General features: G+C 39.9%; 1 protein-coding gene across 1 annotated transcript; it reads right to left on the minus strand.

The window, feature by feature from the left end:
• Positions 1 to 2,491: 2,491 nt before the first annotated feature.
• LOC308090206 (uncharacterized protein) lies at positions 2,492 to 6,329 on the minus strand. Its single transcript, XM_080435270.1, has 4 exons — positions 6,235 to 6,329; positions 4,994 to 5,163; positions 3,010 to 4,465; positions 2,492 to 2,897 (listed from the first exon to the last, which is right to left on the minus strand). The coding sequence occupies exons 2-4, from the start codon at positions 5,160 to 5,162 to the stop codon at positions 2,852 to 2,854; spliced, it is 1,671 nt and encodes a 556-aa protein (XP_080291396.1). The 5' UTR covers position 5,163; positions 6,235 to 6,329; the 3' UTR covers positions 2,492 to 2,851.
• Positions 6,330 to 25,958: the final 19,629 nt, after the last annotated feature.

A 25,958-nucleotide genomic window follows, 5' to 3' on the forward strand; every position in this document is an offset into this window, starting at 1 on the left:
AGTACTTTTAGCCATTTACGGTGTACTTTTATGAAAAATTATGCCGGGTATCCCGTATGTATCCAGTCATGTTTTGTATGGGGGCGGGGGGATTAGAAAGGATTTATTTTACTCAATGTAATGTGTTCATGTTTAGGATGTTATCAGCACCAGAGTGCACGGAGCAATATACAAACCAAAAGCCAACAATTTGTCTGGAAATCCATTAAAATACATGAGTTAAGTTCTGTACGTTTACATACAATGTTCCCACCCCTCCCCTCCCCAGATGACAGTGAAGTGACAATTTAAGGACTTATAAGACCTTTTTAATGCCAAAAAAAAGAGTAAGACCATTAGTGCATCAAAAGTAATCAAACTATACTTTAAAAACATTGGCCAAATTGTCAAATAATATGAGAAAGAGGCCAAAATTGTGGCGTTGTGAGCTTGTAGATGCGAAAATTGAATGCCTCAACTCCTACAATTCCAAGTGCTTGTCAGGGTGGGGGGTCCCCAGTTCAAAAATGAATATTTTAGGGGGTCATGGCCTGAAAGGGTTGAGAACCACTGGCCTTCAGTGGCCTAATATATGATTGTAAATCATGTTAGAAAATTAGGTAATGCTTATTGTTGAAAAGGATCGGAAAGCCAATATTAACATCTATAATAATAGAAGTGTATATCTTTTGTAAAACTACACACATAAGCACATTTTGTTGTTTTAATGATAACTACCGGTAGAAAAAGTGCTCCTCGGAGCACAGGTCTCCGCCAGGTCAGGGAGGTTATTGTAGGCCAGCAATGTTCGGAATACGCCAATAAGGATGGAATATGAAAAATCGGACGGATCCGTCTTGATCACTTGACTATAGAGATTATGGCCCTCATTTATCAACGCGGTGCAGCCCAAATAATGGGCGTACGGCGAGATCACCGCACCTTTCGGCATTTATCAATATATCCTGACTTGGGCTTCATCCTACCGTAAGCTGAAATCTCACGTCTGGTCGAGACCAGTTGTTGACGTTGGCTGCGCCCGTTTATTCCATTCTAGACCTGCGGAGCAGCATTGTCTGACTGTCTGACAGGCATCTGGACACATAATCCACTCCTAAATGTATATCTACACACTAATAAATAATCCCTGTGAAAATATAACATTTTATAAATTAATTTATACAAACTGCTTTTATTCAGTTGCATTGGCTATGTTAAAATAGCAGATCTAAGCTCAAAAACGGGTCGCATCGCCACTCGTTGTGAGCTTGTAGATCTGCTATTTTCAAAATATACAGCGCTTCTGCGAGCGCATTTTCGGGACTCCCGACGATCTTTTCATGGACAGTGAGGTGTACAAACTTACAGTAGCTTGTCCTATGTTAGGGAGTTATGTCATAGAGAGTTATGAAGACTACAACCTTGCTGGGTTAACGATATAAACCCGACGCTCCAATCTCTTATTAACGTGGCGGAATCACTGCCGCGGAATGACTGCCGCCCGTCCGAGTCTCACGGGGAATATCCTACATGACTGCTTGTGCACTGCTCGGTATGGGTTAAATAAATTAATATACAAACGTATTCCATTCATGGCGATGTGATTGGTATCATAATATGTCATTCATGTAGGCTACAAGCCTACGTGACAAAGATTGTACCGCTACGGATTACATGAAAGACACAGTTGGGCGTGTGTGTGTGTGTGTGTGTGTGTGTGTGTGAGTGAGAGAGAGAGAGAGAGGTGAGGCGTGTGCGTGTGCGTGTGTGTGTGTGTGTGACTTGACAGGCAGCGAGGCGAGGCGATCGGGGGAAACTCTTTCTTATTGGCTTTTGATGTCTTTGGTCGTATTCTGATTCTTCTTCATGTCGTAAAATCGGGGCGTTTTGAGAATATTTAAGGGCGTGTTATTTAAATGACGCTCGTTTTCAGACGTGAGATTTATCAAAGCTCCGACCTGATGTACGCCAGGATTGGCTGTGTAGGATCCGTTGATAAATGTGACTTTGACGTTGGTGTACGCCGAATATATGGAAAAATATAAGCCGGTTTATACGCTGCGTTGATAAATGAGGGCCAATATCTCTACTGTCGGGCAGAAACCAGCTAACTCCAAAATGTATTCAGGAAATGAAGAAAACCCAATATTTTTTAAAACAAATCAACACTGCCTCATCAAAGATGGTATTGTGACTTTATATATAGTCAGATACTTGCATGCGTCATTATATTATCACCACTTTACCCAAATCCAGCTCAAGTGGAGTTAGGAGGTTTTGTCCATCATTGATAAGAACAGCTGACGATGGCTCTCCAAGCTCACAATACATCATTGTGAGCTTGGAGATCGGCTATTTATGGTGAGCGCCATCCTCATATGACTAAGTATAGATCAAGCTGAATGCTGTACCTAAACAACTTTTATTTTAACATGCATTGTAAACAACCATGGATCTAACTGTTACCACCACTGTTGTTCTTCTACAGTTGAGTGCAACAAACAATTCTGCCTCAATTCTCAATCATTTATTTAACAAAAACACACACCATCAATAAATACATGGCATATCAATAATACAATCTGTAGTCTGTATCAAAATAAACGATGCTGCACTAACACTAACAACCACAGTTACATTTACCTAGCCATCAACATTTTATTCTCACACTGTGTTGTGTGTGTGGTGGGTGTTTCTTGGTGCTTTAGATTGTCATAAAAGCTGTCAAAGTCTTTTGGCATGATCTCCTTGGAGCTCTTGATGTTGGTATTTCATTGGCTTGGTCTTCTGCCTGTCTGTGTACAGGGGTGTGACTGCAGTCGTGTTTGAGGTGGTGTGTCAGAGCTGGTGCTTTGAAAATGCAGTCCAGTTATCAGAGTGGTGGATCTTGAAGTCCATCGTCCCCATCAGTATTGTACCTGATAACATACAAAAAATAAAAATTATAATAATTTACATTCAACAGCATTTAAATGTGCAACATCATCACTTTTGACCTGGACTAGTCAGAGATATTATTCTGATAGTTACCTGATGGCTCCGATATCATGGACAGTGGGGTCACCAGGTTCGTTCCCTGGACCATGAGACGTGCAGAGCCTCAGTTTGGTGAAGTCTTGGAAGAAGGCATGGTCCACATATTTGACATCATATGGGCGAGCCTTGGTCTTTGTCAGGGCAGCATCTTCAGCCGGGACATACAGGTCCTGGTTTCTCAGGCTCCTCTCAATGACACTGTGCACTGAGTCACACTTCATCTGTGTGTGCCCCTTTTCCAGGAACTTCTGGGTGACGACCTTCTTCATCTCTGTGGAAAACTTTAGGAGAGAGCAGCTGAGCACTGAATCGCGGTTTTGGTACTCACAACCATTACTCCACAAAATGTACTCTTCATGCTCCTTATGCTCAGTGAGGAAATGGGTGACACCGGATGCAAACTCATCGGCAGACAGAGCTCCCTCACCTTCATGCCAGACATAGCAAGTGGCATTGTGTGTAGACATTTCATAAACTGTTACGTTGGGGATGGCGAGTTTTGTCGTGTAGTACAGAGCCGATGCCTTCAATCTGGGGCAGAGGAGGAGGCCTTGCAGATCCATACAGACAACCATGGTCTTGTCGTTTGCATAATTTTTGTCCTGCACTTTTTCTGCGTGGGCCTCTTCCTTTTTAAGAGGGTGGTCTTGCCATTCAATACCCGACAAGTTGCCAGCCTTGTAGGAGCAGCAGGCGTTACACTGGTCCTTCTTCTTTGGATTGTAAAGACCCAGGTTCTGCCTCTGAAATTCTGCTGAGAACACCTGCCTTGAAAATGGCCTCAGCATCTTCTCCTCAGCCGCACGATGGTACACTTTATGCAGGTCAGTCATTGACTGAATGACAGGCTCCAGGGACTGTTTTGACGTCGACGACCTACAGCAGTGGGAGGCCACCGTAGTGAGATCCTGTAGAAAATTTGTCATGAACTCATGAGCCTCATCTCTGATGTCGCCCGATGCCGCATTCTTCGGTGCATTTTCGGTGTCCGTGGTCTGCATCCAGTTAAAGGCCGACCATGCCTTTATTCCAAGCGTTGACAAAAACAAACTCCTGCACACCCTCAGTCTCTGTCCGCTAACATTTAAGAAGAAAACACGCGCAGATGACCTTTGTGAAGAGCCCCTTCTCCTCTTTACTGGGGCGACATCTATCAAACCTTGCACATACGTTTTCTTCTCTTCCCAGTTCATGTTCTCCCAAAAGCATTGAAAAATCGTCTCCCTGTCTGCCTCTCCGATGTCACTGCAGTGATGCTTGGAGGACTTGACACACGCAGCAGACTGGCATCTCGGCCCCATCACCCGCGGCTTGTTGTTAACCTCTTCTCCCTTGCTCTTGCCAACGTAGGACTGCCCCATCATTCTTCTCCTTTTCTGAACAATCTTCTTCCAATCTTTCGTGCGCTTTCTTCCTCCAGCTGTGTCTTCCTCGGCCCCATCATGGGAATCTGAAAACAAACCAAAAAAACTGTGAGTGTGTGTGTACATATATTCACATATGTAAAGTAGCCAAGTACATTTACTCAAGTACTGTACTAATGTAAAATTTTTAGGTATTTTTACTTTACTGACGTATTTACAATTTTCAATACTTTTACTTCTACTCCACTACATCTCAGAGGCAAATATTTTAATCCACTACAATTATTTGAAAACTTAAGTTACTAGTTACTTTGCAGATACAAATTATTATTATAAAACACACAATAACCACTTTAGCCCTATTTTATACATGTCATTTGAGTACTTTCAGTATATTTTGATGCCAATACTTTTGTACTTTTACTCAAGTAACATTTTGAACACAGGCCTTTTACTTGTAACAGAGTATTTTTATAATGTGGTATTGCTACTTTTACTTAGTAAGTAAAAAATGTGAGTACTTTTTCCACCACTGCTCAACACTCATACATTGTGATGTCAATGTCTGTACACAACTCATCAATCTTTTTTTTTTCATTAATTCAGTATTATACCTGGGACCACTTCAAGTTCCTCTCTCTCTACACTTCTAGAGAGAGACAGATCTGTCTCCTCATCCTCTGGCTCTGAGCTTGTCCATGTATCCATTCTCCATGCCTTCCCATGGACCACCTGGACCATTGCACACAATGCACAGCCACACGTTTCATCCAGCTGGGACATACTGCAACAACAACAAAATCCAAACTGCTGATGAACAACTTTGAATGATAGGCAATAACAGTCTGATAAGTTGTTGTTATATAGCTTGTTAACTTTAGACTCCTCAGTAAGCTAACACCTATATTTAGACTCCTCAGTAAGCTAACACCTATATTGCTATTTCAAGAATGGAATGGGAGAATTATATAGGCCTACAATAATAAGCAGGACTTTAAATATTACAATAACTTCTTCAAAGAGGGGCTCACGGAGTTGCAGTTTCAGTAGCTCTGGTCCATAGCGTTAGAAGGAGTTCTCTTTAACACTATGGTACTTTCGATCCTTTCCGCTCACACCCAGCTGCGCAGCCTCTCGCCTTTAGTAAAAATATGTAAAATACACTTTTGCTACTGACCAAAACAAAGACGGTTTTATGGAGTTGAAAGCCTACTCTACTTAGTGGGAACTCTCTGAGCCCCCCACCTCACGTCTAAAATACACTTTTCTGACAGAAAATAAAATATTTCACCGGAAGGAAAACATTTGTTTTGGTTACTCCACTGCGCCCTCTACAGATCTGGTCAATGGATTTTTTTCTATTGACCAGATTTTTTCCTTCCGGTGAAATATTTTCTTTTCTGGCCAAACGGTGTATTTTAGCCGTGATGTGGGGGGCTCAGAATGTTCCCACTAAGTAGAGTAGGCTTTTAACTCCATAAACCCGTCTTTGTTTTGGTGAGTAGCTTAAGTGTATTCTTTATTTTTTTTTGACTAAAGAAAGACGAGAGGCTGCGCAGCCTGTGGTGCGAGCGCAAAGGCTCCAAAGTCCCATAGCGTTAAGGAGAACTCCTTCTAACACTATGGACCAGAGCTACAGTTTCAGTAGCTCTGGTCCAGACCATAGCGTGTTAAGGAGAACTCTTTTTAACGCTATGGACCACAGCTACAGATTCAGTAGAACTAGCGAGAGAAATGCTCGAGAGAGAAACTCATTTATCTACATTGCTCTCCTCAGAAAACGGTACACTACACTAGGAATATCATTAAGTGTACTAACTTTCTTTTAACATTTATTCATACACATTGAGCTTACCTCAAACGGAAGGAAAACCCTGCCTCGTTAAAGTTTGTTTATCTTTCGCTCCGCTGCGGCTCCGTCCTGTGTGTGAGCTGTGTTCCACAACTTCCGTGAGCAACAACAATAGCTCAGCAACAATAAGACTTCCGGTCGACGATCTCTTCAGAATAAGAGTACCCTCTAGAGTAAACAGAAGCCTTTGAAAACCATTGAAAAACGGTTCATTTGCACATTGAAACTATAAATTAAGCATTTAAAGGGCAAGACCACTTTGGCAGAGGTTTGGGTTGTGTAGTTACCTTGCCATGATGTAGCTCCAAAGGTGGACTAGAAATCAAAAATCACACCCTGTGTGAAGTGGGCGGTGTCTTCCTAGCTAACCACAATACTGAATGGAGTCAACCAATATATATGCTTTGATCTGAAAGAGCCACTTAGTGTCAGCATGTGTCTTGCTAGCTAATCACAATACTGAATGGAGTCGATCAATCATGTACAAAAGATAAATACATTTATCTTTTGTAAAACACACTTTATGATGGACAAAACCATAACTTAAAAAAAACAATAATTTGGTTTTTTTTAAGTTATGGTTGCTTATATAGGGCTATGCACATGTGTCATGTGACACTGGCCAATCACAGTCCTGAATAGATTGTGATTGGCCAATCACAGCGCAGGATAATTGTACAAATTTCCAAACCTCACTTTTAGGGCCGGTTTCACTGCCCAAGATATTTGTACATTTTTCCAAATCTCACTTATAGGGGCGGTTTCACCGCCCAAAAATAATTGTTCCATTGTTTAGAAATTGATAATTCAAAATATGCTCCTCATTGACTTACATTGTGCGGTAAAACAGCTCTCAAAGTCACTCTTTTAGCATGTAAACGAACACAAACAAAGCTGATTCTGACAATATAGATCACCACCAAACCCAGTACTGTTTGTTTTTTTAATAAAAATGTCAACTTCCTGTTGATTTTACTATTTGAAGATCCGGATCCGGATCCGCGGATCCAGTCCGGGTTTTCTTCTTAATAAAAATAGCTAAATCAACAGGAAGTTAACATTTTTATTTAAAAAAAAAAACAGTACTGGGTTTGGTGATGTTCTATATTGTCTGAATTAACTTTGTTTGTGTTTGTTTATGTGCTAAAAGAGTGACTTTGAGAGCTGTTTGACCGTACAATGTAAGTCAATGAGGAGCATATTTTGAATTATCAATTTCTAAACAATGGAACAATTATTTTTGATTTCTTGTCCATTTTTGGAGTTACATCATGGCAAGGTAACTACACAACCCAAACCTCTACCAAAGTGGTCTTGCCCTTTAAACGAAGCTACACAACACAAATTATGTTTCTGTGTAACAAAAACGGTTTTAATAAAATTGATAATGTATCTAAATGGATAAATGCTGTTGACTGGAGTGCATAGCCTCTACAAATTGGACACACAATTCTTTAGCTCTGAGAATATAGCAGATCTACGTTACGTTGCAAAGCGTTTTGAGCTTTTAGATCAGCTATTTTCTGCAAAGGGAATTGGTGTATATGGTAAAAGGAGAGGACTAAAAACAGACTCCTGGGGGCTGGGGGACCCCGGTCAAAGTAGGAGAACCTCTCAGCTGCTGTTCCACATGGCTGCTGTTTCACATGGCTTAAATCCTCCACCATCATTCAAAAAAAACATCATAAAGGTGATCCATCTCCCAGTGGCGATGGATTCATGTCCATTTATAACTCAAATGGACAAACACATTTGAACACTCTCAGAGTTAAATAAGTAACCACACCTCCTCTACACTCATCGCAAACCAGTGGTTGTCAAACGTTTTTTTAATTTCAAGGACCTGTATGCATAGGCCATGCACAGACTCCCCAAATTCTATTTCTGAGAGTGTAAAAATTGAACCATATGTACATTCCCAGAGTTGGGGTCAAATTGGTTCCTATCTAGCTGGGGACCCTGGGGGGTCCTTGAGACTGCTGACCCCATCTCTAGTGTTCATTCATTTAACTCTGAGAGTTTAAAAAATACTGCAGTGCTATCTTTCTCAAAGGTTTTATACCAATTTACTGTATATGCCTATACTATAGCTTTTTTTTAAAGGTAACATTCTTGTGGTTTTGTAAGCTATCCACAAGTTACCTACATAGGTGTACATAGGTCTACCTTTCTCAGTTTTTATTGTTCTATTTCACATTTGTTTTGGCAATGTAAACGTTTTCTCATGTCTCTGTGAAGTGAAGTGAAGTGAAGTGAGTGCGCTCTCAGAGTTAAATTAGCATGCTCTTCACCCATACATGCACCCGCCCCATCCACACCTCCAACTCCATAATTTCTTCTGGCAAAGAAGTCTACAACCTGGTCCTTAACACCTACCTCTATTAGACAAAGGAGATGGGTATTGACTTCAGGAGAACAAAGTCCACCTCCCTGTCCACATGGAGAAGCAGTGGAGAGCAATCAGTATGGAAACCTGACCTCCAAGGAAATTACATTTCAGTCAATGGATAAAAAACAGTTGATATGTATGGTCCTCCACACCTCACATGGTTAAAAGGGCCCAACGACTGTTCGGCTGAAACTGAAACTGTCTCAGCTCCCACAGAAACTGCAGACTTTCACACCAATTACACATACACACACACACACACACACACACACACACACACACACACACACACACACACACACACACACACACACACACACACACACACACACACACACACACACACACACACACACACACACAGTCACACAGTCACACAGTCACACACACACACACAGTCACACACACACACACACACACACACACACACACACACACACACACACACACACACACACACACACACACACACACACACACACACACACACACACACACACACACACACACACACACAGAGGCTAAGGGCTTATTACTATTGTGGTCCTACATCCTATGCAATGACCCACCCAATGCTGGTTACTGAAACCTGGTTATTAATATGTATAACCTCTGTAAAACACGTTTTATTTACAATTAATTGCACAAACGTGTATGGTAACCTATACTGCTTTTTCAATCAAAATTCAACAAATGTCAAGCATTTATTATTGCATGAACAATCCAATGCAAGCTTTCGTGTGTGTGTGTGTGTGTGTGTGTGTGTGTGTGTGTGTGTGTGTGTGTGTGTGTGTGTGTGTGTGTGTGTGTGTGTGTGTGTGTGTGTGTGTGTGTGTGTGTGTCAGTGCTGCCAGGTTTTGTGAGAGAAACAAGCAACCAGATCTAGGAAAACAAGCCCAAAAGAAACAACTAGGCCACATATGCACTTTAAACCTTTGCATCGGCTCCTTCAAAATACACAGATCTAAAAGCTCACAACGCGTCTTATTGTAAGCTTGTAGATCTGCTATTTAAAAATGCAATAAAACGTGGAATATTTGGAACACAAATAATGCTCCCTGGCACAAAACATTTTCATGGAAATATTTGAGAACCACTGGTTTAAATAATAATTAAAACATTTGGAAACAGCCTAAATAAGCAACTACAATTTTGAAACAAGCCCAAAAAAACAAAACCTACCAATATTTACAAGCAACTTTACAGAAAAACAAGTCAAAAGTCGCTTATAATGAGCCGACATGGCAACGCCGGTCGTGTGTGTGTGTGTGTGTGTGTGTGTGTGTGTGTGTGTGTGTGTGTGTGTGTGTGTGTGTGTGTGTGTGTGTGTGTGTGTGTGTGTGTGTGTGTGTGTGTGTGTGTGTGTGTGTGTGTGTGTGTGTGTGTGTGTGTGTGTGTGTGTGTGTGTGTGTGTGTGTGTGTGTCTCTGATCTGACCTGACCAATCAGCTAGCTCCATGGACGAATAGACCAATGGTGTGCAGGCAATCTAGATCCCCTCAGAGTCGCCAGTGGTTCATAAGGAAGACCTTTTGACCTGATAGTGATACTTGCAGTCAGTCTAGTCTGCTGGAATCTGGAAACAAACAACACAATAATATGTACTTTCTTCCTCCAGGACGCTTCTAAAAGCTCAAGGTAATGTGTTTGTGTCGCATTCTATCTGCAAATGGTAGTAGGCTATTATTATGTACAGTGTTGGGCTGAAGTGGTTATTGTGTTTTGTAATAATAATCGAAATCTACAAAGTACATAATCTACAACGTTAGTAACTAAAGTTTTCATATAATTGTAGTGTAGTAAAAGTACAATATTTTGTAGTGGAGTAGAAGTAAAAGTTTTGAAATTTGTAAATAAGAAAGTAAAAACAATACCTCAATTTTACTTAAGTACAGTACTTGAGTACAACATGTACTTAGTTACTTTACTCCACTGATCAAGGCTAGTTACATTGTTTACTGTTACATGAGCACAAGATGGCATTACATGTTTGAATACCTGCTTGAAATGGTGTATCAGGGCTGCCATTTGTTTGTATGGTGGTGATTGGTTTTTAGTGATGAGAAAAACAACAGCAAACAATGAGACAAACACAGACAGGTCAGGAAGACATAAAAACAATAACATATACAGATAGACAGGTTGGTTAAATATATTAGTGAAATACTAAGTAGATTTTAAAAATATTCTAAACAGATACTGGATTGTGATTATGTGAACTGTGCAAAAAAGAAGGCATTGAAACTAGTTTTAAAATGTTGAGGGTCATTCCATGAGTTTTGGGGGCCATTTTCAGACTGGCAGCCAAATAGCAAATCTGATTTCCTAACCAGGTTGGAGTTGAATTGGATTCATGCAGTCTGAACAAGACTAAAGGAATGTGATTCAGATCTGCAAATCTCAAAAATCTGTTTCCATGTGGTTATTCACTGTTCAGACTTATAGAAACCAGTGTAATTTCAATCATTGATTGGGATAGGCCAGACATCTGATTTGAGGTGCCAGTGTGAACAGCCTATAAAGAAAACATATTTGTCAATCTCAGCATGAGCTTAGGGCCCTAGGGATTTTAAATAAAGGTAGTCATTAGATCTAGTAAAGCTCCCATTGTTCCAACATAAAACAACTCAGACAAATACGATGGATGTTTCCCAATGAGGGTTTAAAAAAATAAACAACAGTAGCCTATGTTTTCCTATGGTTGCTCTACATAACCCTGTACCATGGGTGCTATGGTAATCAGAAGCTCAACGGTTTGCCTTCCAAGATAAGTGTCTTGGGAGGCAAACCGTTGAGCTTCTGATAACAACCTAAACAGCCCCCCAACCCCCCTTGAGCACCCATCATGACTATCTGAGCAGCCATTGGAAGTTTAAACTACATTAACCTGAATGACTGATTGATTGAATACTTTATTAGCAGTTTGCAGAAAAAAAGCACATGAAACCTCCTGGGGAAAAGGTCTACGAATCAAACAAATACAAAACAATAGATGTATTCAAGGCTGGACTAAAACAGTCAGGAGAGTGAGTAGAGAGTGTGTGTGTGTGTATATTCATCTTGTTTTTTCATTCTCAGAATCACAAGTCTGCGTGTAGAGCGTCTCAGTGTCACATCATGGCTGCTAACCGGCTGAAGGAAAATGAGAAGCGAGTGAGTACAAACATCGCATACATGAAGAAAAAGGGGCTCCATTAACCACTAATGTTTGCATGAGCTACATATTATAGGGCTGCATATTGAAAAACATGGTAACAATTCCTATGCATCCCATCATGGCTATTATGCATCATAAACATAATTATGAGGCATTTCAAGATTTAGTGCATTGCTGCTTCACACTGGTGTATTTATGTCAGTGCCACTTTAGATTTATATGGTCAGTGTAGTCAACATCCATACCATAGCCGAGCGTATAGTGCAAATTTGGAACTTTTTGTAACGTCCACCCTTAAGTAAATAATTCTGATTCTCTCCTAAGGTGCTGAGTTGGATAATGATGAATCAAGTTGCTGAGGGCATCAGCATTCAAAACCTGAAGCAGTTACTTAATGGCATGAGTATTCACGTCCTCTGGTAAGACCCTCTCCTCTCCTACATCATTATTATTATTATTATTATTATTATTTTGTTTTCTACGTTTGGCCCTGATTTAGTCAGGTCAGCTCACAGGACCCATGTAACCAGAAATGTCAAATAGCTGTCTCTATATGGACAAGCTAAACTATCTCCATAAAGCTGGTGCAAGATGTATGGTCCTAACCCAGCAATGCAAGACTTTTAGTGAATCTGAGCGTGGCAGTTGTTTCCCTTTTCTGTGAGAGAACTTAACAACTTTGTTTAGTGACTATATTATGCATCACCTTTCCACTGAACTCCAACAGGAAAGCAGTGAAGTTCCTGGTCAACGAGGGACACATCTGTTCCACCATCGACAAGATGCACTACCAGTCGACACACTTCAAGTATCGCCACATGTCAACAGATGCCGTCAATGTAATGTCGTTATATTAAAATGTATTTACTTATTTTCACATGGCTGTAATCTTGGTTGTCTGCTGTACCCATCTCCTGTCCAGGGACTACATTACGATACGATTTAGCTTTGTAACGAATTCTGGGACAGTAACTGAACTGTCCATTGCCCCTATTAAATAAAGTAAAGTACGGCAACTACGGATAACAAAAAATTAAGCTTCAACGATATTCACAGTACAATTCTTTATTCTGATTAAAATATTTGCAAACGTTTCTCAATACTGTTTTTATTTAGTGTAATGTACCAACCCCACTGAGACTAATTCCTTGTAAGTGCAAAACATACCTGGCAATAAAAATAATTCTGATTCTCTCCCAAGGTGCTGAGTTGGATAAAGTGCTTTCAAGATGCTGAGGGCATCAGCCTTGAGGCCCTGAAGCAGGAACTTCGAGGCATGAGTATGCCTGCTGCCCTCTGGTAAGGCCCTCTCCTCTCTACTTTATGTTATTTTTTTGCAGTTGGCTCTAAATTAGGTCAGGTGAGCTCACAGAACCCCTGTAACCAGACATATCGTACAGCTGTCTATACGGACAATGCTGGAGCAAGATGTTTTGTCCCTCGACTCCCTTAGCTATGTGTCCTAACAGAGCCAGCAGTACAAGACTTTTAGTCAAGTTGATTGTGGTTGATTTTGATCCCTTCACTGTGAGAGCACATAACAGCATTGTTTTAGGTGCACACTATCTAAATATTATATGTATCATCTTTTCAATGTATTCTGACAGTGAAGAAGCAGTGAAGTTCCTGATCAACGAGGGATACATCCATTACACCACCGACCAGTATCACTACATGTCGACGGACATCATCAACAATGTAATGTTATTTTATTTAAATGTTCTATGTATTTTCACACGGCTGTAAACTTAGTCCCTGCTGCACATACCGGAAATATCTGTAAATTATTGTGTATGCTTCTTAATATTGTTATTATCCTGTGTAGTGCACCAACCGTACAGACAAATTCCTTGTTGTGCAAAATATAAATACAAATTCTGAATCGCTCTTAAGGTGCTGCGTTTGATAAGGACTTGTCAAGATGCCAAGGGCATCCACCTTCAGGACCTGAACCAGGGACTTTGTGGGATGAATATGTTTTGCATCAGGTAAGACCCTCTCTTCTCCTTCATTGTTTTATTCATTAATTTATTTTATTTGTCTCTGAATTCAGTCAGGTCAGCTCACAGGAGCTCTGTAAGCAGAAATGTCTGACAGCTGTCTCTATATGGACAATGCTGGAGCAATATGGTCCCTCAGGGAGCTATGTGTCCTAACAGCCAGCAGTACAAGACTTTTGGTGAAGTTGATTGTGGCTGGTTTTGTTCCCTTTTCTGTGAGAGCACACACAAGCAAGGTACACACTATCCAAATGCATTTTCACATTTTCACTCTCCTCTGACAGGCAAGCACTGGAGTACCTGAGCAACAAGGGACTCATCTTTTCCTCCATTGACGGGCATCACTACAAATTGACAGACACCATCAGCAAAGTAATGTTTTGTATCTTATTGAAATGTACTTTCATACGGCTCTATACGTGGCTGCTTACTGTGCATATATCTCATGTCCAGGGACTACAGATTACATTTAACTTTGTAACTATGTTAATTCTCTATGGTCAAATTATATTTTCCGCAAATACGTATAGAGTCCACATGACAAACATTTTGTCACCAGCTCATGTCCACGCAGACATCTGAGCGCCTCCCAGGTTTTATGATCATGTGTACTGGGATGGAAGTAGTCTGACTGACTCACTAGAAAGGAAAAGTTCATGCTTTGTTTGAGGATATGTTCAGTGGGGAGATTGGTCGATACCCGCTGTATAATAGGAGCATATCAGAATAAAGGATTGAAAAGATGTTCGCTGGCAGGTGCATTAATTGGTATACTATCAGAACTGAATAAAAAACCTGAGTAAAAATTCTTCTTCTCACAAATTTGCTGAAGGAATTTATTGGCATCTGTGGTCTTCAGAGGATAACAGGAATGAATAGAAATAATTGATGCAAGATAGAGTAACACTAGGCCAATAGGTCTCAGCTCACATGGCCTCTTGGCCTTCAGTTCTCTGGAAGAAGATCGTTATGTTGTAGTCAGACACCAAATTGTAGTATGAAAACCACATCAGGCCGCAGACCCTCGTGGTTACATGGACGTGCAAAGCATACTCAGGCTGTTATTGAACTGTCCAGTGATCTTATAAATAAATCAAGTCCAACAAAGATGAGTAGAAATGAAGCTGGTTTCTCCATGTTCAACAATATTCCACAGGACAATTAGTCATTATATTTTGAAGGAAATATTTTGAATGAGTGTAAATGTTTATTAATATTGTCGTTATCCAGTGCAATGTATCAGCCTCACAAAACACATTTCTAATATGTGAAAAACACACCTGGCAATAAAAATAATTTAGATTCTCTCCTAAGGTGCTGAGTTTGATAAAGAGTCAAGATATCGAGGGCATCAGCCTTCAGGACCTGAAGGAAAGACTAAATGGCACAAGTTTACCTGTCATCAGGTAAGACCGTCTCCTCTCCTACTATATTTTTTAACATTTGACTCTGAATTAGTCAGGTCAGCATACAGGAGCCCTGTAATCGCATACAGCTGTCTCTATATGGACAATGCTGGAGCAAGATGTTTGGTCCATCAGGGAGCTAGCTATGTGTCATAAACAGAGCTATCAGTACAAGACTTTAAGTAAAGCTAATTGTGGTTGGTTTTGTTCCTGTTTCTGTGAGAGAACTTAGCAGCTTTGTTTTGTAAAACACAATTTAAATATTATGCATCACCTTTCCACTGAACTCCGACAGGCAAGCAGTGGAGTTCCTGAGCAACGAGGGACACGTCTTTTCCGACAGTTACCAAAATGACTTCAGATTGAGTGACCCCATCACGTATCACCACATGGCACCAGACACCGTCATTGTATGTTATCATATTGAAATGTACTTTCTATTTTTCACATGACTGTAAACTTGGTTGTCTGCTGTGACTATCTCCTTTCTAATTCCTTGTAGACTCTAGACTAATTCCTCCAGAGTCCAGACTAATTCCATGCATGTGTAAAACATACCTGTTAATAAAAAAATAATTCTGATTCTATCCTAAGGTGCTGATGATGATAAGGACTAGTCGACATGTTGAGGGCATCAGCCTTCAGGACCTGGAGGTGGGATGTCGTATGTTGAGTTTGCCTGTCATCTGGTAAGAAAACGATTTTTTTTACGGGAGGGGCACAAAATGCCACAAATCATGAATGCAGCTTCCGATTACCGTGAAACTTTGCATGCACACTCTCAGTAGGCCAAGGAAGAACCGGCCCCTTAAATGTTTCAAATCAGCCTCATGGTGGCGCTACAACAGCACAATTGCCGCTTTGTCTTGAACCTTTTGTACAATAAAAAAATCCTCAGGACTCCTTGGATCACAACACAACTCCCCATATAGGCCCCGGCCATTGGTGTCAGACTAGATTTTCAGCCATTTTGCGTTTTCGCTACTGCAAATTTTGTCCAAAAGTCACACATTATCTCCGGAGTCATGTGATCAAGATGTATGAGTCAGATTTTTTACATTCCATTTCGATTGGCTATGACTGACTTGGCCCTGGTTAGGCACCTGGGCGTGGCGGAGACCTGCGCTAGTTGTGGTAGTTTTTGCTCCCTTTTCTGTGAGAGCACTTAACCGTTTTGTTTAGATACAAATGTTATACCTTTCCACTGAACTCTCACAGGAAAGCAGTGGAGTACCTGAGCAACGAGGGCCTCATCTATTCCACCATCGACCAGTATCGCTACACGTCGTCAGACACCATCAACAATGTAACGTTCTTTATCATATCGAAATTTATTTTTTATTTTAACATGGCTGTAAACTTCAGTTACCAATGGTACCGATCTAAAATATTTATAAATAACTGTAAATGTTTCTTAATGCTGTCATTATCCAATGTAATGCACCAAACATCAAAATAAAAGCAAATCCTTGTAGGCCTATGTGCAAAACATTCCGGGCAATACAAAATATTCTGAATCTCTCCTAAGGTGCTGAGTTTGACAAAGAATTATCGAGGTGCTATAGGCATCAGCCTTCAGGACCTGAATCAGAGACTTGTTTGGAGCAGTATGCCTTTCATCATGTAAGACCCTCTCCTGCATTTTTTAATTTTTATTTTAGGTACAAACATAATATCTAAATATTATGCATGAACTTTCCACTATCCTCTGACAGGCAAGCAGTGGAGTCCCTGGTTGACGATGGACTGATCTTTCCTTCCATTGACAGGTGTCACTACAAATTGACAGACATCATCAACAAAGTAATGTGTTTTTATTGAAATTGATTTCCCTTTTTTTTTTAACAGTTGTTGAATGTTCATTGTCCTTACTAAATGCTGGGTTCTTCATTTCCACAGGAGTGGACAATTCTATGTTTCATAATACTGTCATTATCCAGTGTCTCTGTTACCAAATTAACAGAGACTATCCTCCTCCTCTATGTGCAAAACATACCTGTCAATAAAATCTAATATTTTGTATTGTATCCTAAGGTTCTGAGATTGATAAAGAATTGTACGGCTGTAGAGGGCATCAGCCTTCAGGACCTGAAGCAAGGACTTAATGGCATGAGTATGCCCGTCATCTGGTAAGACCCTCTCTTCTTCTACATTATTAATATTATTATTATTATTATTATTATTATTATTATTATTATTATTAGTAGTAGTAGTAGTAGTTACATTTGACTCTGAATTAGTCAGCTCATAGGACCAAATATATATATTATAAATATATATAAATATATATATAAATATTATGCATCACCTTTCCACTCTCCTCTGACAGGCAAGCAGTGGTGTTTCTGAAGAAGGAGGGATGCATCTATTCCACCATCAACAACCACTACAAGTGTTCTACACTACAAGATGTAAAGTAGTAATTTGTTACACAAACAAGTAATCATTTCAGTTGAAACAGTGCCCAGATCGGGAGATGAATGATGCCATTAATATGTGAAATGGGACATTCTGCATAATGAGTACTTTCTACATTTTGATACCAATACTTTTGTACTTTTACGCAATTACATTTTTAATTCCGAACTTTTACTTGTAACAGAGTATTTCTACATTGCAGTGTTGATACTTGATACTTTTACTTAAGTAAGAAAATTGGGTACTTTTTCCACCACTGCGCATGCCCCTTCGGTTATGAAGCAATGCGCAATACCCGTTGTACCTGTTGTCATAGTACATTGTACATTGCACATCACGGACCCACAGCTGGTTTCTTAATGCTCGATATTCTAGAGGACAGTTCTTTATATCTTAATATTTTGATGAAAATATTTGTAAATAATAGTAAATGTTTCTTACTGTTGTTAACCAGGACAACGACATGGCTGCTCACAGGCTGCGCCCAAATGAGAAGGTGAGTGGAAACATCAGCTACATGAAGAAAAATAACTTCAACCAATAGCATGTTTGCATGAGCTAGACATTTGTTAGATGTTGGGGTCACAATGATTAATTAGTTATTATGTATGTTTGTTCGACCGGTTCACGAGTTATAGGCCAAAATATATAGTGGCCTGTTTATGGGGTGAAGGCCTACTAGGATGCAACGGTTGACCCCGCTCAGTCTGGCGGTATCCAAGATTAGCTGTAAACAGAGACACACATGGACGGACGGACGCATGCGCACACGCACACGCACACGCACACGCACACGCACACGCACACGCACACACACACACACACACACACACACACACACACACACACACACACGGACATGGGTGAAAACAGAATCTCCATCTGCCGGGCTAACTGCCTGGCGGAGATAATTACTGTAAAGGTTTCTTAACCCATTTAGACTGGGAACCCCTATACGTAACTATACCTTTCAATCCGGGAACCCCTTTTGGGGTTTGTTGTTGCTATGTACAGTATACAGCAACATACACTTTTTTTTTTTAAAGTTTTGAATAAATATTTGAATACGTTTTTCAGAACACTTAGGTCAGGATTTAGAAGTCGTTTTTTAGAATCGGCCTCAGGTAAATAAAAAAAAATAGGTTAATATTATCCAGTGTAACGTATCCCCCTCACAGAATTCCTTGTTTGTGCAATCTGGCAATAAAAATAATTCTGATTCTCCTAAGGTGCTGAAATTGATAAAGAGTTGTCAAGCTGTTGAGGGCATCAGCCTTCAGGGTCTGGAGGAAAGAATTGGTGACATGAATTTGCCTCTCATCTGGTAAGACCCTCTCCTCTCCTACATTTGTCTATTTTCACATTTGTCTATAATATCAGGTCATATCATGTCATGTCATTGTATCATATCATACAGCTGTCTCCATATGGACAATCCTGTTTGGTCCCTCAGGACTGTGTCCCAACAGAGCCAGCAATATAAGACTTTTAGTAAAGCTCATCTTGGTTGGTTTTATTCGCTTTAATATGAGAGCACTTAAAGGACGACTTCACCCATTTTCAACCCATCTTCATACTCCTCACTAATGATAAAATGGTACCATATTATAATGAGCATTAGTGAGGACCAATTATATAAAGATACAGTAGGTTGAAAATGGCTGAAGTCGTCCTTTAACAGCTTTGTTTAGGTACACACTATCTAAATATTATGCATCACCTTTCCACTTTCCTGTGACAGGAAAGCAATTGAGTCCCTGAGCAACGAGGGATACATCTATTCCACCATCGACCAGTATCACTTCACGTCCACAGACATCATCAACAAAGTAATGTTTCTTATCTCATTGAAATGTACTTTGTATTGTAAACTTGGCTGTATAATGTACCATATGTCCTGTCCAGGAACTGCAGATGAAATTTCGCTGCAGCCTGTTTTTATGCTAAAGACACATTTGCATTAAGCAAGCATGTTTTTCCACTCCTATGTTAATAAGAGTATACAATTATTCTGGTTCTCTCCTAAGGTGCTGATGTTTATTCATTTTTGGAGGAATGGCATCTGTATTCGGGACCTGGCAAGACTTTGTGGCAGGAGTTTGGTGTTTATCAAGTAAGACTCGTCTCTCTCTTTTTACATTTGTCTCTAAATTAGTCATGTCAGCTCACAGGAACACTATAACCAGAAATGTCATACAGTCTCCATAATTATGGACAATGCTGGAGCAAGATGTTTGGTCCATCAGGGAGCTATGTGTCCTAACAGAGCCAGCAGTACAAGACTTTTAGTAAAGATGATTGTGGTAGATTTTGAGAGCACTTGGTTTTGGTTTATCTAAATATTTTTGCATCACCTTTCCATGTGCTTTGACAGGCAAGCAGTGGAATCCCTGATTGACGATGGACTCATCTTTTCCCCCGATGACGGGTGGCACTACAAATTGACAGACACCATCGACAAAGTAATGTTTTGTATTATATTGAAATGTACTTTGTATTTTCATGGCTGTAAACTTGGTTTTATGCTGTACACATCTCCTCTCCAGGAACTGCAGATGTTATAGTTACTGAACTGTCGATTGTCCCTACTAAAATAAATCATGCCAAAGACAGATGACCCAGAAGCTGGTTTCTTCAGCATTATTCAGCAATATTCAGACATTTTAGATTTTGATGAAGATATTTGTAATTCATTGTAAATGTTTCTTCTGTCATTATCCACTGTAATGTACAAACCTCATTGAGACTAATTCCTTGTATGTGCAAAAAATAATAATTATGATTTTCTCTTAAGGTGTTGAGTTTGATAACGAGTTGTCAAGAGGTTTTAGGCATCAGCCTTCAGGACATGAAGCAGAGACTTAATGGCATTAGTATGCCTGCCATCTGGTAAGACCCTCTCCTCTCCTACATTTCTTTTTTTCTTTACATTTGTTTCTGAATTAGTCCAGTCAGCTCACAGGAGCCCTGTAAACACAAATGTCATACAGCTGTCTCTATATGGACAATGCTGGAGCAAGATGGTTGGTCCCTCAGGGAGCAGTTGATTGTGGATTGTTTTTTGTTTAGTTTTTTCTGTCAGAGCACTTAACCGTTTTTGTTTTGGTACACTCTAAATATTAAGCATCACCTTTCCACTGTCCTCTGACAGGCAAGCAGTGGTGTATCTGAGAAAGGAGAGACTCATCCTTGACACCATCGACATGGAACACTACATGTCGACAGACACCCTCTTGGAGGTAATGTGATTGGTGGGGTGTTAATTTGTTACAACGAATGCAAATGAGTAAACCCGTTTTCTTATCTTTTTGGAACGGTAAATTTAGATTTTCTTTTGACTTTTTTTGTCTTTATTATTTTTGTGAGATGATGTCTGGACGGTGCATTACTTGCATTAAATTTAAACAGTACACAAACATATGTATGAGGCACTGCTGAAACATGTTTGTTTACTGCATTGCCTATTTCTCACCTCAAATATTTTCAGATACATATTTTACAGCGATGTCAGGGACTACGGGAGGACTACAGGGAGTACTGGGACTAATGGGATTCCAGGGACTATTTCTACGGGCATTTCAGAGACAACTACACAGATTCCGGGGACTAGTACTACAGGATTTACAGGTATTACAGGGACGGCTACAGTTAATACAGCAAGGACTAATTCAGAGACTGATGAGAATGTGATCACACTGATTGCGTTTAGAAAGAACATGGCGTCTTGAAGTGAAAACTGACTCCACTCCAGTATCAAGCAACTGCAATGCAAGACACACTTCACAGCCAACAAATTGGCTGTACTTGCTGAAATACAGCCATGGGTATACTGAGTCTCAGAAGTTACCATGTTAATGGTAACTTCTCATATATTGCCTGTATGTGTGATATTAGCCTATATCATGTGGTTTCATCTAAAGTTTGTACACATTTCATTTGGTCCACTTCTTTGAAAGTGACCTGATGGTTCAAAACATCTATGAGAATAAGTTAATGAATGTATAAGTGATCATATCAGTGGTTCTCAAAGTGTGGTCCAGGGACCCTCAGGGTTCCTTGAGGTGATTCTAAATGGACCCTTACAGTTCTGTAACTCTTGAGAGTTATGGGTGTTCTTGAAATTAAAAAGTTTAAGAACCAATGAAATACACACATTGTCTCTATCTAGCTACTAAATTATTCCCCTGCATACTCCCTGGTTGTTATTTTTCTTATCATCCATATAAAGTACAGATAACTTTCAGAAAGGCAACAAGAAAATTCAGACGAGAAATATTTGTATTTCTATTCAGACAGAGAGAGCATGAAGGTTCAGTACAAGTGGTAGCATCGGGGTACCTCTCTCTAACGAGAGACAGAAAAGGACTGGGTTTTAACAGGACCCGTTATCAGTTTGGTAACAAACATTGACATCATGTCATACACATGAGCATCCAGCCGTCGGAGGTGGAATCCTTCCATTGGCGGAGAGTGATGATGATGATGGTAGATGATGAAGTTAGATGAAGATGATGAAGATGACCCAGCGTTCGAGTGTCTGGGTCAACACTTTGGCCTCGGTTCTTGACCGGGCACCAGTGGCACTGAAAGAAGTGTTATGCATTGGAGGGACACAGAGTTGAAGTGTGCTGAAAACCTATCCTGCAAACTAATGATATTATGACATACCTTGAGCCGAAATACAAAACAAAAAGCCTGTATCCAGTTTGTCAGCAGAATGGAGCTGTCAATTTGACCTTGCATACATTTGCAGGATAGAGGAGCACATTTAACATGACGGAGTTATAGGCCAAGATGACACCAAAATATGATATGATGACCGGTTTAGATATATATATGAATAATGTCCACAAAATACATAGTTATCAGACCTATCACTCCCCATTGCTGCTAGATTCTTTTTTTTTTTTACAATTGTATTATCGTTTATTATTATTATCTTGTTGTGAATGCATGCCACATTTTGCTGCTTGTACTTGTATGAGTGAGAAACAAATAAACCCTCTTGAATTTAAAATCTTGAATGATCATTGTTACTAAGTTATGGGTAGTCAGATAACACTATCGTGTTAATAAAGTATTCAATCAACCAAACAAACACTCACCTGTCCAGAGCTTGTCTGTACAGTACGTCTACATTAACAGTCACATAGACACACTGATAACTAGATCAAGAACACACAGCCTCTCTTCACACATACTTGTAGTCATTTAGACTCTAATAATAAATGTCAGTGTACTTTTATGAAACGTGTTTGGTATCCTGTATGTATGTATTCATAGCCATGTTTTGTTTGGCCGTTATAGAAATGATTTACACAACGTTATGTGTAATAATGTTTGTATTTAAAGTAAGCCATGTTTAGGATGTTAGCTGCACCAGAGTGCACAGAACGATGTACAAACCAAAAGCTAACAATTTATCATGAAATCCATTAAAATACATGAGTTAAGTTCTGTACCTTTGCATGAATGTGAAATGCCCACATTTTCTCTGGCAATTAGGTTGTAGGCTGAATGTAACTCCTGGTGAATATCATGTTAGAAAATTATGTAATGCTGCTTATTGCTGAAAATGAAGGGAAAGCAAATATGAACAGCTATAATAATAGTGGATAGCTTTTGTAAAAAAAACGACCTCCTACTACACACACATAATGTAAGCACATTTTTGTTCTTTTAATGATAATTATGCTACACCACACAAGTCTGTCTCCTTGTTTAGTTCAAATGTGTCAAAGCATGCCATCTCTATAGGATTGAACATAAATTATGCTAATGATTAGTGGCATGGAGATAATTTATCATATGCTAATTTAGGAGGCAGCATGGTCAACTATTAACAGGTTATTGTCAGTATAGTAACACATGCAAAAATAGCAGCTCTACAATCTACAACACATTGAGTTGCAAACTGTTTTGAGCTTGTAGACCGACTCCCAAAACCCTGAGAGTGTAAAATGGAATTTGTAAATTTGGAATTGGTTCCTGATAGCTGGGGGGCCCCCTGGATCTCCCTCAAGGACCCATGGGGGTCCCCGACGGACCCCATTTTGTGAACCACTGCTAAACGCATGCATGAACCCCACAAGGCTGTGTGCAGACTGCTGAGCCCTACACCGTAAAATTCTAAGTGTTAATTTAACTCTGAGTATTGAAACAATCTACTATCTTTCTCAAAGGTTATACCAACGTTTCCCGCTTTAAGCAGGTACATGTAATACATATCATACCAAAGACTATAAGAATGGGACCATGGGGCACCCGCTGGCCTAGCGGTCCAGGCGCATAACACATATAGGCTCTAATGTAGCCTGACAGCTATAGTTCTTCCCATACCGATACCAGTATCGGAAAAGCTGCTGATACTGCCTAAAATGCTGGTATCGGTGAGTATGCCACTCTATGCCAATCCGATACCTCGTAATTCATAACATATACTCTTACTGTACTATTTATACAATACTTTTACTAGCTTGGATTATTAATGGAATTTTTATTTATGCCTAAATCAGTGGTTCTCAAACCTTTTAATTGTTCTATTTCACATTTGTTTTGGCAGTGTACATGTATGCTTTCTCGATTCTCGTGCCTCATTGAATTGAATTGCACATGCATGGGATTTTGCAGTGTTGGCTCTTTACACTCTTCTTCTCCCAGGCCTGCACCCCCATCCATCCCACAATGGCTTGACTGATTTCAGACAATAAAGAGAAAACCTGGTCCTTGACACCAAGACAAAGGAGATGGTATTGACTTCAGGAGAACAAAAGGAGAGTCCACCTCCCTGTTCACATACATGGAGGAGCAGTGGAAAGCATGACCCATTGACCTAACCCATTGACTCCCAAGGTAATTCCATTTCTTTGGAGTCAATGGATCAAAACAGTTGATATGTATTATGTGTACATTTTGGTTAAATGTGTACATTTTGGTTAAATGTGTACATTTTGGTTAAATGTGTACATTTTGGGTAAATGTAATGTAACCACTGCCTTTTATAATTTACTTGCACAAACTTGTATATAGTAACCTACTGTTTTTATTGATGCGTTTTATTTTTACTACACTGAGAGAAGCCATATGTGCCATTTCATTGAACATGTGTGTATAATGGCAACAAATATCATTGCATGAGCAATCCAATGCAAGCTTTCGGTCATCTGCTTTTTGATTGATTGATTGATTGAATATTTTATTAGGCAAAAAATGTAAAACAGCACAGTTACATTTAAAATACTTTGTCTAACAGGTCCGTTCATAAAAGTCCTTGCGGACTTGTTTCCAATGAGGGCCTTGGTATTCAATTCATAGGCATATATAGTGGCACCACAGTTCAAATATCATTACAAAATAAACAGCAAAAAAAATAACACTATGTACAACAAAAAAAATAAAAAAGAGGGGGAAAAAAAATATGTACAAGAACAGGGGGGGAGGGTCTGCTGTTCTCTCTCTCTCTCTCTCTCTCTGTGTGTGTGTGTGTGTGTGTGTGTGTGTGTGTGTGTGTGTGTGTGTCTGTATTGTTGTATTATGCTTTCTGCTTTGGCAATGTAAACGTATGTTTTCTCATGCCAATAAAGCCCTTTGAATTGAATTGAATTGAATTGAATTGAATTGTGTGTGTGTAGGTGACGTGTGTGTGTGGGTGTGGGTGTGTGTGTGTGTGTGTGTGTGTGTGTGTGTGTGTGTGTGTCTCTCAGTGTGTGTGTGTGTGTGTGTGTGTGTGTGTGTGTGTGTGTGTGTGTGTGTGTGTGTGTGTGTGTGTGTGTGTGTGTGTGTGTGTGTGTGCGTGCGTGCATAGATAGATATATATCTATGTGTGTTGGGGGGAGGCAAACCGACCAATAGGCGTGGCGATTTATACAACACTGAACCGTTGCATCGCCAGCAGTGTTGCCATGTGGGCTTATTATAAGCGACTTTGGGCTTCCTTTTCAGTAAAGTTGCTTGTAAAAATTGGTAGTTGCGTTTTTTTTGGTCTTGTTTCTAAAGTGTAGTTGCTTATTTGGGCTTGTTATCTAAAAGTTGTTCAAACCAGTATTTCTCAAACATTGTCATGGCAAGAACCCCCAAATTCATATATATTTGTCTGTGGACCCCCATCTAAAAACATTTTGTACCAGGGACCTCCATTCAAGATTTAATTTGTGTTAAAATATTCCAAAATTACATATTTTCTTTTTTGAAAACAGCAGACCTACACTACAAGCTCACAACGCGTCGTGTTGTGAGCTTGTAGATCGGCTATTTTCAAACGCAGCCTAGTCGCTTCTTTTGGGCTTGTTTTCATAGACCTGGTTGCTTGTGTCTCTCACTAAATCTGGCAACACTGAGCGTCACACTGAGTGTGGTCAG

Source organism: Gymnoscopelus braueri (genome assembly GCF_963280865.1).
Source record: "Gymnoscopelus braueri genome assembly, chromosome: 8".
NCBI classification, from domain to species: domain Eukaryota; kingdom Metazoa; phylum Chordata; class Actinopteri; order Myctophiformes; family Myctophidae; genus Gymnoscopelus; species Gymnoscopelus braueri.

Bases quoted from the DNA above. Each gene is read 5' to 3' on its own strand.
- LOC308090206 (XM_080435270.1), bottom strand. From the start codon at position 5,162: ATGTCCCAGCTGGATGAAACGTGTGGCTGTGCATTGTGTGCAATGGTC. The intron at 4,466-4,993 runs GTATAATACTGA...GTTTGTTTTCAG, and splicing joins GGAACTTGAAGTGGTCCCAG to ATTCCCATGATGGGGCCGAG. The intron at 2,898-3,009 runs GTAACTATCAGA...GTATGTTATCAG, and splicing joins CATGATATCGGAGCCATCAG to GTACAATACTGATGGGGACG.